Below are 15,063 nucleotides of genomic sequence, written 5' to 3'. Positions count from 1 at the left end.
AGACGCTGTGGGCGCCGCGGTACTCAGGAGTCCCCCTACCGGAGAGCGTGCCCCCCTTCGCCCGGCTCCTGGTGCTCTCCGGCCGCCGGCCCGCTCCCGGAAGCCGTGGCAGCTGGTAACAAAGAGCCCGCCAGGCCGCCGCTGCCCGGGCTTCGGGACCCAGGAGCCGGCGCAACTGCTGGGGTTGAGCGCAAGTCGGGCCATGAGTCCAGGTTCGCGGCGGTGAGGGGCGGCGGCCGGCGGCCGAGGCGCTGGTGCGGGCCGAGAGGCGGGTGCCTCGTTCCTCGCCGCCCGCGGGAGCCGGGGTGCAGGTGCCTCTCATCTCCCACACAGGAGAGCGGTTTCACGACCTTTCCCCGTCGGCTCCTGGCCTTCAGCTGCAGGAGATCGAAGCTCAGCCCCGGCTGCCAAACCCTGGATTTCTCTGCAGGACTCAGAGAGGACCGGGTTCTTACCCGCGGTGTCCTGAAGCTTTGTGTGAAGAAGCTGAGGAAACCCGGCTTTTGCTTTTAATAAAAAGTTTTTATAAGTGTGCATTTTTAGAGAATTTTGCAGAGTTTGGAGTACTCTCTACCTCTTCGCACCCTTTTTCTTGCTCCTGGAGTCTTTCCTCCTCAACTATAAACATTTCTACTATTGGAGCAGACCAGGGATGAACATTTTGTAATTGAAAGTGTAGCTTAAAACCACGTCGAGACTGTAGTCAAGATGGACAAAAAGTCCTTTGAAACGGTGTTGGATGAAATTAGAAAGGTAATTTCACTTAATTGCTTAAACCAACCTATGAACTACAAATTCTCGGAGTTAATCCTTTTTGAGGGACTGCGTGCATTTTGTGCAAAATATGGGTCTTAGGATTGCGAAATAGATGGAATTTTAACGTACAGTATGGGAGCTTGTAGCTTGATACATTTCACTATACAAATGGAAATTAAGTTATGTTAATGCTAAACTTGACTCTTAGTGCGGTATTGTGGAAATTATATTCAGAGGGTTCTCAGTCCCACGCAGGCTCTACAAATCATTAAAAGCTCTGTGCTTGTGGAGTGGTTTAGTATTTCTGAAGTGATCACCTCATCTTTCAGTGACCTAAAGACTGAAAACTGGAGGTAATACGTATAAAATTTCTTTAATGGTAGTTATTATGGCAAGTTTTCCAAATCTGAACATAGGCAGACTATGCGTTGCCTGGATGGACAAAATTAATGTCCAAAAGGCCTTAGGTTTAAAGTCACCTTTAGGAGTGGGCTTCACTAATTTGAATTTCAAAACTTTTTCTTCCTGCTTTCTAAATTTTTGCTTCGTTTCGAGACCGTTGTATGTAACCTACCTTCCAGAATGAGTCAGATAGCAAAAAAAGAAAAAAAAAAATTTGGAATTAGCCTAAAAATACCTAAAGCACAAAAGTAGGAAGTTTACCTAATTAAAAGTGGAAGGACTTTCTGAACCATTCTTATGCTAATACAGGGTGCTTTGCTTAGAATTTCAGGGTATCTTGCCATTTCCTCACCTTTAAGACCCTTGGCTGACAGGGAAGGATTTACTTTATGCTTCAGCTTATGAAATTATTAATAAAATTGCCTGTGGGGGCCCCTCCGTGGCTCAGTCGGTTCAGCATCTGTCTTCATCTCCATGTTCCTGGGATTGGGTCCCACATCCGGCTCCCTGCTCAGCGGGAAGCCTGCTTCTCCCTCTAAGCTTCCCCCCTGCTCGTGATCTCTCTCACTCTTTCTTTCAAATAAAATCTTTTTAAAAACCAACTTCAAAAAAGTTGCATTTGTACATGCTGTTTTTCTGCGTTGTCTACAAAACAAAATGTTTTTCTTCATCCTTCATAAGACTGTTTTTTTCAAATTCATGTTAAATTTACACGTTTGACGATATTGAATGTTCTTTTTGAACATAACTTGTGCTTTTGCAGGTCCAGTTTGTGTAATTAAGATTTGTACTAAAATGTCAGCTTGCCAAATATATGTTTAAAATTTGTAACAAAGTGTTCATGAGCTGATACTTAACTATTACTTATGAGGAAATAGACCAGTAGATTTCTACTTTTGGAAGCTATAGGATGCAATTTGCATACGTTCTCCCTTTGTAGTAAATACTAGTGAGGGATGTAGGATATTTTCCAGAAATGAAAATCATATATGAGACAGCAATTTGCCTTCTCATTTAAGTCCTTATTTCTGGTCTGTAGGCTAAATATCTTTTGCTGTCTGTGCCAAATAATTAGATTCATCACCATTGTCTTAGTGTATTAAAATGGGATTAAAATGTAGACGCATGTAAGTGAGAATTAGTATGGGTTTTTTAAAAAATTGCTCTCAGACTTTGTAAGTTTAAGTTGGTTTAAACCAGGTAATCACTTCCTGACGTTACATCTCAACAGTACATTCTCTAGAGTACGTTATCAGAAATGCCATTCTCGCCCCCTCACCTACCTTTTCAGTGAAAACTATACTATTAAACTACTGGGCAACCTGGATGGTTCTTTCAGTTAACTGGTCATGATAGTTTCTCCTAGCAAAGTGAGGTTTATGCCAAGTACAAATATTGTTTTGTAGCAAAAGTAAAGGGATCAGTTGGTTTTTTAATGATTAGTAGTTACCAAATTATGATTGTTTTCATCTCTAAGCTCTGCAAACAGTTGCAAGGAAAGCATATATGATTTCAGCTGGCTCTAGATAGTGCTGGGTCAAGGCCTCTGTACTTCTCTCTGACCTTCCCATTGATAGGGGCCTTGTAAGGAAAGGAACCATCATTTACTGAGCAATACTGAGCATAATTTACTGAGCAATAGCAATACTATTGATATGTCTCATCTTGACTATTTTAATCTTAAGGTGTGTAGTGAATGGTGTTCCCCTTTTATGGGTAAAAAGATTCTCAGGGTACTTAAAATGCCTTTCAAAGGCCACACTGCATGCACACAGATTGCATTGAAGGCCCTCTTTGGCTCCTTGGGTTCTTATATCCCCGTGGAAATACTTGTCATTCACATTTCTCTATTAGCACATAACAGCAGCTCAGTAACTGTTGAATGAAAATGCCTGATATAATAGTCTTAAAAATGACAATTTGGTTGAAATTGGGATGTAAATTACATTTACAGGAATTCTGTTTGTTATTTGTAGTAATGTCAGATCTTGTCTATTACAGTTCTGTTCCTTTTCGTTGTAGGAGTGAGTAGGGAGGCCCAGAGGGTTTCCTGCTGTCTCAGTGTATCCCTTAACAGCATGGAACCTGGAAAGGTAGAATGTCATGTCACCATAGTGACTTTAGCTGCCTCTTTGTACTGGGCTGAAGAAGGTCTGCCATGTTTGAGTTGCTTAGGTAGTTTTGATAATATGCATATTACTGTTTTGCTTACATGTATTAATGCTGTTTTTCTGTGTGTTTTGTTTTTTTTTTTAGGCTGTTCTGACAGAGTACAAATTAAAAGCAATTGAATATGTGCATGGATATTTCTCTAGTGAACAGGTATTTCTTGTATTTGTTTAAGCAAAAGTTTTTTTTGTTTTTTGTTTTTTTACTCTGATAATTCTGTTTAAAGTCTATTTACCTGCTGGTCAGGTTCAGAATTGCTTTTACTTTGTTGCTGTATTTATTTAGAAATATTAGAAGCTTTCAAAATGATAGACAACTTCGCAGAATTTATAGTTTGAGTATTTTATAAACATAGCTACTTTCACTGATTTTTAAAATGTGGTGTCCAAGAAAAGCATATTTATCATTCTGGGCACAATATCATAAATTTATAAACTTCTAATGGTAAGCATACCCAAATTTGTACGGAATTTATAAATCAGTAATAACAAAATTCACTACATGTTAAAAAGAAAACTTGAACAAATGGTGAATTATAGTTCTTATATGAAGCCACTACATAAAAATTTTAACCATAAGGAAAGAAAATACAGGGTCTAATAAGTAGTTTCTGTCACTGCCAGCAGAGTAATATTTTAAAGTTTAGTTGAAAACTCACCCAGCTCCAGGGGGAGTTTGATAATTAAAAAAAAATATGCATGCATGTACATGTGTACATACATACATAGAGAAACCAGATTTCTGAGGAATACTTAGAAAATATTTGATAGAGAAATAGGGCAGAAAGAGAAATGTGCATTGGGAGAAGAGTTCTGGGAAAGGGGGGGAATGTGGAGAGGGTAGACAGTGTATCAGTCTGTTTTGGAGTTAGTAAATACTCCAAATTTTCATCTGTTTCTCAAGACTTTCAAAACTTGAACTTTGAATAACTTTAAGCCTGTTGAAGTTCTGACTGCTAAATCCTTAAAAGCTACTCTATGATTTGCATGTCTTGCTGCCTATTTAATGGGTGTTTTTCAGCTGTCCCATTACTTTTAAAAAAATCACCTCATGCTGAATTTAAATGTTTTTGGAAAGGTTTATAATGTCTCAAAGGTAACTTTTCTTTCCTTCTCTTGAATGTGTTTATGTGTGTGAAATTTTATAGAAAACTTCCCTTAGTGGTTATTCCACTTTGCTAAAGTCACTGAAAACTTAAAAAATCTAAAAGCTACTTGCTAGGTATGACCTGCTAGGCCTACTTACTGTATTGAAGGTTTTTCTTTCTATATCAGGCATATGATTGTTGGCAACTTTTTTTGGTTGATTAAGTGGCAGGTAGCATTTACTGTAAGGAAAACCATTATTCCCATGAAAATGAGGAAAGTACGCATAATTCCCATTTGTGATTTGGGCATCACATTATAAGGAGTAAAAAGTATTTTTACTCTTTTTCATATACTATTCCAGCCTCTAGCATTAATTTTGCTTTGTAGAATAATTGAAACCTTAACCCATTTTCAGGAAGTTATGGTAAAAGAAATCATTAATCCAGATTTCATTACCCTCTCTTCTTTGAGTCGTTTCTCTTTTTACTTTTGGAGTTCCCTTGGAATCAGCGAACAGGGTGGTGGTGACTACACAGGGACTTCACTGCTGTGACCTTGATGCCCTCCTCACCTCCTACTGGCTATCTCACATTATCTCCCTCTTTCATTTGAAGTTGGGTGGTGGTGATGGGAGAGCCCGGCTAACTGTGCTCTCAAAGTGACCTACTTACTGTTTAGAAGCTGCTAGAGTAAGTCATGGTAATTCTTACATTTTTAGGGGGAGATCTGTAGTGTAAATACGAGTACTGAGCCCCTGAGACTCAAGAAAAAGAGCAGGAGATGGTGGACCTACGCTAACCACACCCCTGAACACCCTTTTGTGACTGATCATAAATGTCACCCTGCTATATTTTTAAAGTTTTCCATTTGTAATATAGCTTTTTATTTCTAACCTGACATTTTATCTCCATCTAATACTTTTTCGATCTTCCTTTTCTTTAGGTACTTTTTCCTGTACTTTATACTTTCCGTTTATTTCTCTACCAGTGCTGCCCCAGACTCAGTGATGATGGAAGTGTTCTCTTTCTGCTCTGTCCATTGTGGTAGCTACCTACTTCTTACAGCTGTTGAGCACTTAAACTGTGGTTTGTGCCAGTAAGGAACTGAGTAGTATTTCAAAGTACTGAAACAAATCTTGTAGAAATATTTGCCAATGCATTTCATTAGAGCTAAAGTAATTCTTTGCTTTCAGGTGGTTGATTTACTGAGATACTTCTCCTGGGCTGAGCCTCAGTTAAAGGCAATGAAAGCATTACAGCATGTAAGTAACTTATTTTTCTTTAGAATGCAGAGTTTAAGTATTTTGAATTCTCCCCTAGTTTTCTCTAATTGACCTCAAGTTGTAATTTGTTTTCATTAGAAAAACGGACCCTAAATTTTATTATACTTGATTATATTTTTATAGTAATCAAATAATCACTAAAAAATTAAGAGTTCCCCAACTGAATTTAAATTGTATGTATTAAATTGTACACCATAGGATCCTAATTGGCAGATGGGAAGAGGAAATATTTATAGGCAAGCAAAGCATAGAATTTGAATTTTTAAGTGTTTTTATGCACTTCCTTTTCTATCTTTTGGTATCTTTATCCTCTTGTATTTAGTCTTAGAACAATAGTCAAATGAGTTTATATTCTTTAGACCAGCACTATCCAAATGGACTTTTAGCAATGATAGAAATGTTTTATATCTCTGCTATCCAGTATGGTAACCACTACCTACACATGGCTTTTGAGCATTTAAATGTGTCGAGTCTGCCTGTGGAACTGTATTTTTAATTTTATTTAATTTAAATTTAAACAGTGCTAGTGGCTACAGTACAGACAGCACAGCTCTAGAGCCGAAATTAACGGAGGCATTAAAGTCAAACACTATCTGGCTAGGTGGGAAGATTTTCCTTGGATTACAAGTGATGGCTAGTTTTAAGGGAATCTACAGATCCTTAGCTTCCTAAACTAATTAATTTGCTGAAAAAAAGGTGGCCGGATCTGTTAGTGCTTCTCCTCTTCAGCAATTAGTTTTTATCGACTCTTCAAAAAAAAAAGGTTATCTTACCCATCCACCCATCACCTGAGGGTAAAAATCTTTTGCCAGGGACCAAAGAGACCATGTAATCCCCTAAGAGGGAAGCAAAGCAGAGAGCTTCTGTAAGAAAGACTGATGGGGACCTCTCCTTACTTTATCTAGACAACAAACTCACGACAAAGCTCTGAGGCCTGCTTGCTTGTCCACCTGCTTTAGAATTAAAATTCAGAGGAGAGAAGGCTAGCACGGGCACAACTTATAAGTAGCCTTTGCTGACAAACTAAGTCTGATTTGGCTGTTTTCACACTGAAGACTAACCTCTACAATTAGGTTATACAATAGACATTTTCGTAAGTGAGATAAATGAATAGTTCCAAAGTTCTTACAAATACATAATAAACAATATAAATCAATTTTTTGTAAATATTTAAACTTGTGGTATAGTTTTTAGATGTCAGTTTAAAAACTTGAAAAGGAGTATATAGTTTTACCAATTATTTTGGTGCTACCTGAATGAAATTGTCTGAACAGCATTGCCCTAAGTTTTAGGAATCAACTGGGTGTTGATTCTAAATGATCTTCTTGCATTGACTTGGCTTTCGAATTTCCTCCACTGTTAACATAAATCTGTAAATTGACAGAACCTTATCTTCAAAAGCACAGGTACCCTAGTCAAATTATGTAACATTGCACACCATCTTCTAGTGTCACAGTTAATATTAATATAGGACTCTTAAGAAAATTCTACAGTAAAGAATCCTGTTTAACCATCTTCTCCCTACCTGAGTTGACTGTAGTACCCTTTTTTAGTAACTCTGTTCAGCACCGTGGACCTCACTTTAGGAAGCCCTGACTACAGAATGCTTAGCACTCTAAGGAATGTAATTTTTCCTAACTTCTCAAGCATTATATCTCCCAAATTATAAATACCCCCTTTTTTAGAACCTTTCTGAGGAAATTACTACCCGTAATTTTTTTTTTCTATAAATAAATATGTTGAGAGATGTGGATGGAAAAAGCACATGGGGGGACTTAGCTCTTCAACTAAAATAGTTACATTGAAAAAGTCTAAGTTTAATTCACGTAGTTGTTAGGGCTTACTTTTGAATAAGTAGTTTCACCTCAAATACTTAAATATTAAGAACATTTAATTATATTTTCCTCAAAATGGCAATGTCTGGCATGAAAATTTCTCATGTTGAAAATTAAATTATTTTTATATTAACAGAAAATGGTGGCTGTTCACCCAGCAGAAGTGGTGAATATACTCAATTGTTTCACCTTCAGTAAAGACAAGCTAGTTGCTCTTGAGCTGTTAGCTTCGTGAGTATTTCTTTTTCTTTTTACTTTATTGGAGAAAATTTGGAAGACTTTTGAAATGTCTTTTAACTCATTAGCGTGTATTAATGTCTCAGAATTATATTAGTAAATGGGATTCTAATGAAATCTGTGAAACGGTAGACTGAATTTTTGTATCTAAATATCTAGGGGCGCCTGGGCATCTTAGTTGGCTGGGCGTCCAGCTCTTGATTTCAGCTCAGGTCATGATATTAGGGTCGAGATCAAGCCCCGCCTGGGGCGCCGCTCTGAGTGTAGAGCTTGCTTAAAGATTTTCCCTCTCCCTCTTCCCATTCCCTTCTCCCTCCCCCCATTTGCACATGCTCTCTCTAAGGGAAAAATAAATAAATAATTAAATACCTAGCATGCTTATTACACATGTTTACAACTTAAAAATAATGGGGCATACTGAGATTATGATTTGGTTTGTCTTCATTTCTTGACTTCCATTGCCTTCCGACTCTGAGTAGTTTGAAAGGCTCATTGAGAAGGCCATAGGTTTTATAGTTAGGTTCTGTTACATGTACTTATTCTTTCTGGACCTTGTTTTCCTCAGTTGTAAAGTCAAGGATCTCACCTACGTAATAGCATATGTGAACTTTAAATCCTGGAAGATCTGTGCAAACACTAAGCATAGCATTTAATAATGATCATAATGAATGTGAGCTCCACCCTGCTCCTCTGCATGATGGAAGAGTCTGTAGATTGCTGTTCATTTAGAGCACATGCATTTTTAAGTCCCTTGTGTGTTTATAGATGTCCACAAAAATACAAAATTAAAGCAGAAGGTAAAACTTCATTTTTAGATCAACCATTATTTTTATGCATCTGGCACATGGATTTTTTTTCTATTGCCATAGATCTCCACTCATTGAGAGAGTATATTTTCAAGAATCCCAGTGATTTTAGTTCATAAATTACTTCATTGCTTTTAAGTAGCCAGATGAACCTCAGTTCATTTTATATTTATCATTTTTATTAAAATGTGGTTTACATTCACCAATTAAAAATAAATCACTTTCCTCCATATGTCCTGGGGGGGAAAGGTTACTCAGATATAGTTGGTTGGGAAAGGTTGTTGGTGTTAATATGTATGTCCAGGTTCTTAAATGAAAAGCTCAATTGCATTTCCTTGGTAGAAACATTGTCGATGCACAGAATTCTCGTCCCATCGAAGATTTATTCAGGATAAATATGTCTGAGAAGAAACGATGCAAGAGAGTACTGGAACAGGTAATTTTCTCAAGATTGCTATATAAATAGAACATTGGGTTTTTCTGAATTTTGATGGAGGAAAAAAGAACCAGTCTCATTCCTGTATGAACTGTGATGAATAACCTGACAGCCCTTTAGAATGGGTCAAGATGGCATCCCTTTGGTCCATGTACAGGACAGGAGCTGGGTGAAGGGGTTCCAGGGGATGAGGAAAGGGCTTGAGAGTGAGACGCCAGTTGGCTCCTCAGCTTTAGCCTCAGCAAGTGTTTATTCTCGGTCCTTTGGTAGCTTTGCCATGACTCTAAGCTTTTGTCTTTAACCTATGTGTTTAGGAACATAACGTTTTGAATTTGTTTTGTCATCAGTCTTACGTTATTCACATTTGTAATCACATTTGTAAGAGAAGGGTAATAAAGCAAAACTCCAGTTTATTAATTTAAGATCTCTCAGAATGGGAGGAGTAGCACGTACCTAAACCTACTTGACTTCAGTTGTCCGTTAAGGTAGTTATTTCTTAGGATTGTGATGGCTGGAAACAGAATTAATGATTTAAAAACCTGGTTGAGGAGGATGTGCACTAGTCTCCTAGGGCCTTATAGCCCAAGCATTTCTAACCCTTGCACCCTCTGCTAAGCTCAGGGGTAGCAGAGAACTTGGCCTACTCATGAGCTTTTTTTGTAGCAGAAGCAAGATCTGAGCCAAATTTCTTTAATAAGTTCTCCATTGGTTTTTCTTGACTAAATTTTTTAAGGCATGATGCATTTGCTGCTGTTGTTTTCTTCCTTATAAAGCGTCTGATCAGGTCAGAAATAATGTGGTCCTGAGTATTTTCCTTCTTAGAAATAATGTAGTCCTGAGTATTCTGTGGAATAGACTCTCTGGTCAGTGTAACTTAGTACAACTTTTCTGGAAGCTAAACTTGAAGAGCCTTAAAATGTTCATGCCTTTTGACCCAAAAAAATCTATTTCTAGGATTTATTCTAAGGAAAGAAAAAAGTAATTTGTATGTAAGGGTATTTACTATTTATAACAACCAAAAATGGAGATAATTTTTAGGGTTGGGGGTTTAGTAGGTGACTGGATTATATAGCTAATTATGTGTGTTTTGAATGAATTTATGAAACCAGTATCTCTCTATAACAAATGTGAATGAATTTATAAAACCAGTATATCCCTACAGTAAAATATGTGGCATCCTACATACTTGTAAAACGGTATATAGCTTCATATCCTTTATAGCATAATATATATGTATTAAAATGTATGTCACAATGTAGTGTTTTTTATCATTTAATATTTATTAAGTATGAACTCAGTATTAGTGTATCATTATAAAAGCTGAGAATGCAATAATAAATACGGTAGAATATCCCTTAATATGTTTCATGATTATGTAATGCTATGTTGAATATAGTATATGTAAATAACTCTTGCTTTTTCAACAGTACAGTTCTTTGGATACCCAGTGTCCCATGGTATTTGTTTGTGTTTTTCTTCATTAAGTTCTAAACTCCTTCAGAGCAGAGTCCATGTCTCTTTCATCTGCTGCTCTCCTTTTCTTGCTGTAACGTGAGTTTGGTGTTTGTACGGTTGGACGTTATTTCTTGGTTTGGAGAAACGGGACATACTAAATAGTAAATGAACTTGTTTGCACACAGTTTGCAACATGTGCTGTGGAGATATCTTTGTATAGGAGTCTATTAGTTGTGGCTAATAGAAAACTAATTAAAAACATGTTACCTCTATAATAATACCATTTAAATAAAGTGATTTTACTTATGAATTCTGGTCATGTTCACTACTGTAATTGCTGATGAATGCATGAACAGATTAATGTGATACTCTTCCTAATTCGTATTTTTAACAGGGCGTCCAAATATCCAGAATACTTAACCTGTGAGTAAATTTGGTTATTTATTTATTTATTTTTTACCACTATCCTGTTTTTTGTTACAGGCTTTTAAGGGGGGCTGCAAAGCTCCTCATGCTATGATATCTTCTTGTGGAACGATCCCAGGAAATCCATATCCCAAAGGAAAACCTAGCCGCATAAATGGAATTTTCCCAGTAAGCATATGTTTGTGGATATGAGAAACTTGTAGCTAACTATGAAGTTTAGTATAATTATGATATTTAAAGAAAATGCCAGTTGATGATCCTTCCACCAGGGAAAGGAATTTTATTAGGTCAGCAGCTTAATTCATGGATTCACCGCTGATTGAAAGTTCATGTATTACTCCATTAAAGTATTTGTGTGAAATGTACAGAAGAACAAGACAAACAAAAGAGGATGATTTTGTTTTGCTTTTCCCAGTATTTTAGAAGCACTGCTTTGCATTTAGTAAAGGAGCATTACTCAAATTCTCAGTGTTCCTCAGATGGTTTTACAGTTGAGTATGTTTGAGAAATTATATGCAATGTTTCCTTCTTGGACAGTCACATTGCATGATAAAGGCTCTGAGAAGTCCAATAAGAAAGAAACCTGTTTTTATACCATCTCCAGTGTTCTTCAGATGTCTTTGTAAAATGATCTTTGCAAAGAGTGCTATATTTTGATTGCAGTGTAAGAAGTAACCCTGAAACTCAGTGTTTTTTTTTTTTTTTAAAGATTTTATTTATTTGACAGACAGAGATCACAAGTAGGCAGAGAGGCAGGCAGAGAGAGAGGAGGAAGCAGGCTCCCCGCTGAGCAGAGAGCCTGATGCGGGGCTCGATCCCAGGACCCTGGGATCATGACCTGAGCCGAAGGCAGAGGCTTTAACCCACTGAGCCACCAAGGCGCCCCGAAACTCAGTGGTTTAAAACTGAAGATTATCTTACACAGTTTCTGTGAATCTGGAACTTGGGAGTGGCTTACGTTGGTTTTGGCTCAGGGTTTCTCATGAGACTACAGTCTTCTGGGAGCTTGAGTAGAGCTTGAGACTATGCTCTGAAGGGGGCTCAGGTACATGTCAGGCCAAGTTGGTGTCAGTGGTTGGAAGGGTGTCTTCATTCCTCACCGTAAGGCCCTGCCCATAGTGCTGCTTGAATACCTCATGACATGGCAGCTGACTTCCACAGGAGCAAATAGTCCAGGGGAAGGCAAGTGCAAGCTGTGTTATCTCTTGTGACTTAGTCTTGGAAGTCAAATGCCACCATTTCTGGAATATCCTATTTATTATGTAGGTCAGTCCTGTTCATTCTGGAAGGGGACTTCACAAGGGCATGTAGGAGGTGAGGACATCTGGGGGCCATCTTGGAAGTTGGATTCCCTACTTGTATGTGCTATTTAGGTACACGCTCTTAGGAGGACACATTATGGCAGTCTGTCAACTTCTTCTGATCTGTTACCTACAGCAGTTTTGAATGAGGTCTCATCACTTAATGCTTATAGAGACCATCATTTTTTGTCATCTATTTTTAACTGTAATACAGGTACTCTTTTTGATTCTTTGACCATTATACATACTGGCACGTTGGAAGTGGTCACTCCTATTATGCAGGGGAAAAATTAAAACCTACATTATCCTGCTCTTCTGCCATACCCTTATGAGTGGTATACTTGTTTCTGAGTGTCTCTGTACTTGTTGTGAGGCTTCTCTGGCAGAGGAAGGTTGAGGACCTTAGCAGGGTCTTACAGCCAAGGCAGGACTGGATCTGGAATCCAGGTCCTTAAACTCCTACCAAATTAAGTCCTCTTCAGTGTAATACAGTGAGGGTTTTGTTTCTCCTTTGGTTTTGTTTTTTTTTAAAGTCTCAATTATCTTTCTTTGTATTTTTTAATTTATTTAAATAGGGAACCCCCTTGAAAAAAGATGGTGAAGAATGTACTAATGAAGGCAAAGGAATAGCTGCACGGATTCTTGGACCGTCCAAACCGGTATGTTCAGAGAATATATGATGACACAGGCCTTAACTCATACATGTAGTTTTCTGTCTGTTCACAGCACACGGCATCAGTTCTGTTTTTGTGTTGTGAAATTCACAGTATACTAGAAACTCAAGGAAAGTGAGTGGTCTAGGGAACTATAGCATAATTAATTAACAGTGTTCAGGGCCCTTCTGAAGTTTCTTGTTTTATTTCAAAGTGAAACCAGTCCAGCTGTTTTGTTTTGTTTTCCCCATCCCTATTCAGCTGCTCCCTTGAAGGGAATGGAGTGTGCAGTATGCTTTGAGGTTGTGGTTTGGCCAAATTAGTATTAATAGTAGTGAATCAAGAGTGGAGCCCGAAGGTTGAGAGTATTTTTAAGGGAGTGATCATGATTGCTTAGGGTATCAACTGAACCTAAAGACAGCCCTGTAGATTAAAGGGATTGTTCCAGCTGAAGTAGGAGAGGCCTTTTTATAGCTGTCTTGCATCCTGCTTGTTTGCCTGACAGGAGCTCCAGTGACAGCTGTTCATAGCATAACAGCCACAGATCCTAGGCCTTGCACAAGGCTCGTGCATCTTACAGGCCACCATGTATGAGACCTACAGAGAATCTAGGTCCTTTACTGCCACCAGATCCCCTCTGCAGGAGTGCCAACTCCCCCGAGCAGGGTCTCTCTCTCTCTCTCTCTCTCTCTCTCTCACTGGAGTTAGAAGTACAGCAAGCTTAGCTCTGGATACCTCTGGTTCTCTAGAGACCAATTCCTGGGATGCTTTTGTTACATAGTTCTCTCAACTACAAAATAAAAGATCCATGGATTTCAAAGGCAAAAAGACTAAAATACTGAATTCATAATCCCAGTTTACATTTTACTCGAGTTGTCAAAGTGCTGAATGCTGAAGAATATAGGACTTTGTTCTTCCAAGGAGAAAAGAGGGTAAGAATGGTAAGAGGAATCGCTGATGAATTTGGGAAGATGTTGGAAGTTCTTGGGTAGCCAAGGTTCCTAAACCTAGTGGGTTTCTTGTGTTACAGAGGAGGAGATAAACATTCTTGAATTAACTTCGGCTCAGTCAGAGGAATTTGCTGTTTAGGATAAGGTCTGACCCTTCATTGGAGATGATTTAATCCTGAAATAAAAAATAAACCCATCCACAGCAGTCTTTGGCAGGCTCTGCCTTTGAAATTTATAGGAACCACATTTGGTAAAGCAAAGAAATTTCCCTCATTTGTGCTGTGTATTAGGCCAGTAGCAGTTGATATGCTGGAGCTTTGTTAGCCTCTTACAACTAAATGTTTTAAAGACAAGTTGTATTTTGTTTGCAGGAAGCCCGCTGACTTAGTTTTCTTCTAACCGCTCTACTTCCCCCTCATCTAGCCTCCTTCAACGTACAATCCACATAAGCCTGTTCCTTATCCGATACCTCCATGCCGGCCGCACGCAACCATTGCACCAAGTAAGCAGTTCAATTTGTGCTTTACTTTGTTTCTTTTTGCCTTTTATTAAGTGGAAGGTAAATGTTGGTATATCTACTTGGGAAAATTGGAACATTTGTGAAATATACTGTGCTGAATTTAATTCTGCCCATGGTGGGCTACACAGATTCTTGGTCTACAGCAGTGCAGCAGACAGAGTTCAGGACATTTGCCTTTCGATAAGTTCCTTATAGATTCTTTTTAATCATTATTATGGGTTTTCACTTTGGTAAATCACCGTGAATCCCTTTTCAGTAGTTGTGTTCAGAAGTATCCTCAGTACATCTGACTTTAAAAGGTCAACTGTACGTGCTTGACAGAAAAGGCAGGTAATTGAAGTATGGCAGGCCCGGCCATTCAGCGAGCTGATGTCTGGAATGAGCATGCAGTGGGAAGTCAGATCTCCAGCTGTGTCGTTTGAGCTCAGCTTTGTCCTTAACCCAGACCCAAACCTCTGTGTAAAATGCAACTCATATTATATGAGCAGTTTTAAAAATTAGATAGCTATGTTAATATGCTTTGAACTCTTGGCCACTGAACGAGACTAAATTTTTTTTCCTATGATTTCATTTTAGGTGCTTATAACAATGCAGGTCTCGTCCCATTAGCCAACGTCATAGCTCCGGGTGTACCCCCTCCACCTCCATATACTCCTAATCCAGTGGGAACAGGTAAAGTCATGTTGTTAAGGGGTGCTAAAAGTAACACTTAAACACAGATTACACGCGGAGGGGCCAGTTGTTTGA

The 15,063-nt window shown here is 38.4% G+C and overlaps 1 protein-coding gene across 2 annotated transcripts in view; it reads left to right on the top strand.

Annotated features, from left to right (window-relative positions):
* The first annotated feature begins 625 nt into the window (after positions 1–625).
* PROSER1 (proline and serine rich 1) overlaps positions 626–15,063 on the top strand; it is a 29,070-nt gene continuing 14,632 nt past the window's right edge. For both annotated transcript variants that reach the window (XM_045978238.1, XM_045978239.1), the window contains exons 1-9: positions 626–753; positions 3,415–3,480; positions 5,608–5,676; positions 7,669–7,763; positions 8,918–9,011; positions 10,950–11,060; positions 12,769–12,852; positions 14,220–14,298; positions 14,893–14,988. In XM_045978238.1, coding sequence (XP_045834194.1) covers positions 709–753; positions 3,415–3,480; positions 5,608–5,676; positions 7,669–7,763; positions 8,918–9,011; positions 10,950–11,060; positions 12,769–12,852; positions 14,220–14,298; positions 14,893–14,988 — 739 coding nt within the window. In that variant the 5' untranslated portion in view covers positions 626–708. The remainder of the gene's footprint in view (positions 754–3,414; positions 3,481–5,607; positions 5,677–7,668; positions 7,764–8,917; positions 9,012–10,949; positions 11,061–12,768; positions 12,853–14,219; positions 14,299–14,892; positions 14,989–15,063) is intronic.

The sequence above is a fragment of the Meles meles genome, chromosome 14, assembly GCF_922984935.1.
Source record: "Meles meles chromosome 14, mMelMel3.1 paternal haplotype, whole genome shotgun sequence".
Lineage (NCBI taxonomy): Eukaryota > Metazoa > Chordata > Mammalia > Carnivora > Mustelidae > Meles > Meles meles.
Note: the sequence above shows the minus strand (reverse complement) of the source record. Positions and strands in the feature narration are given on the sequence as shown.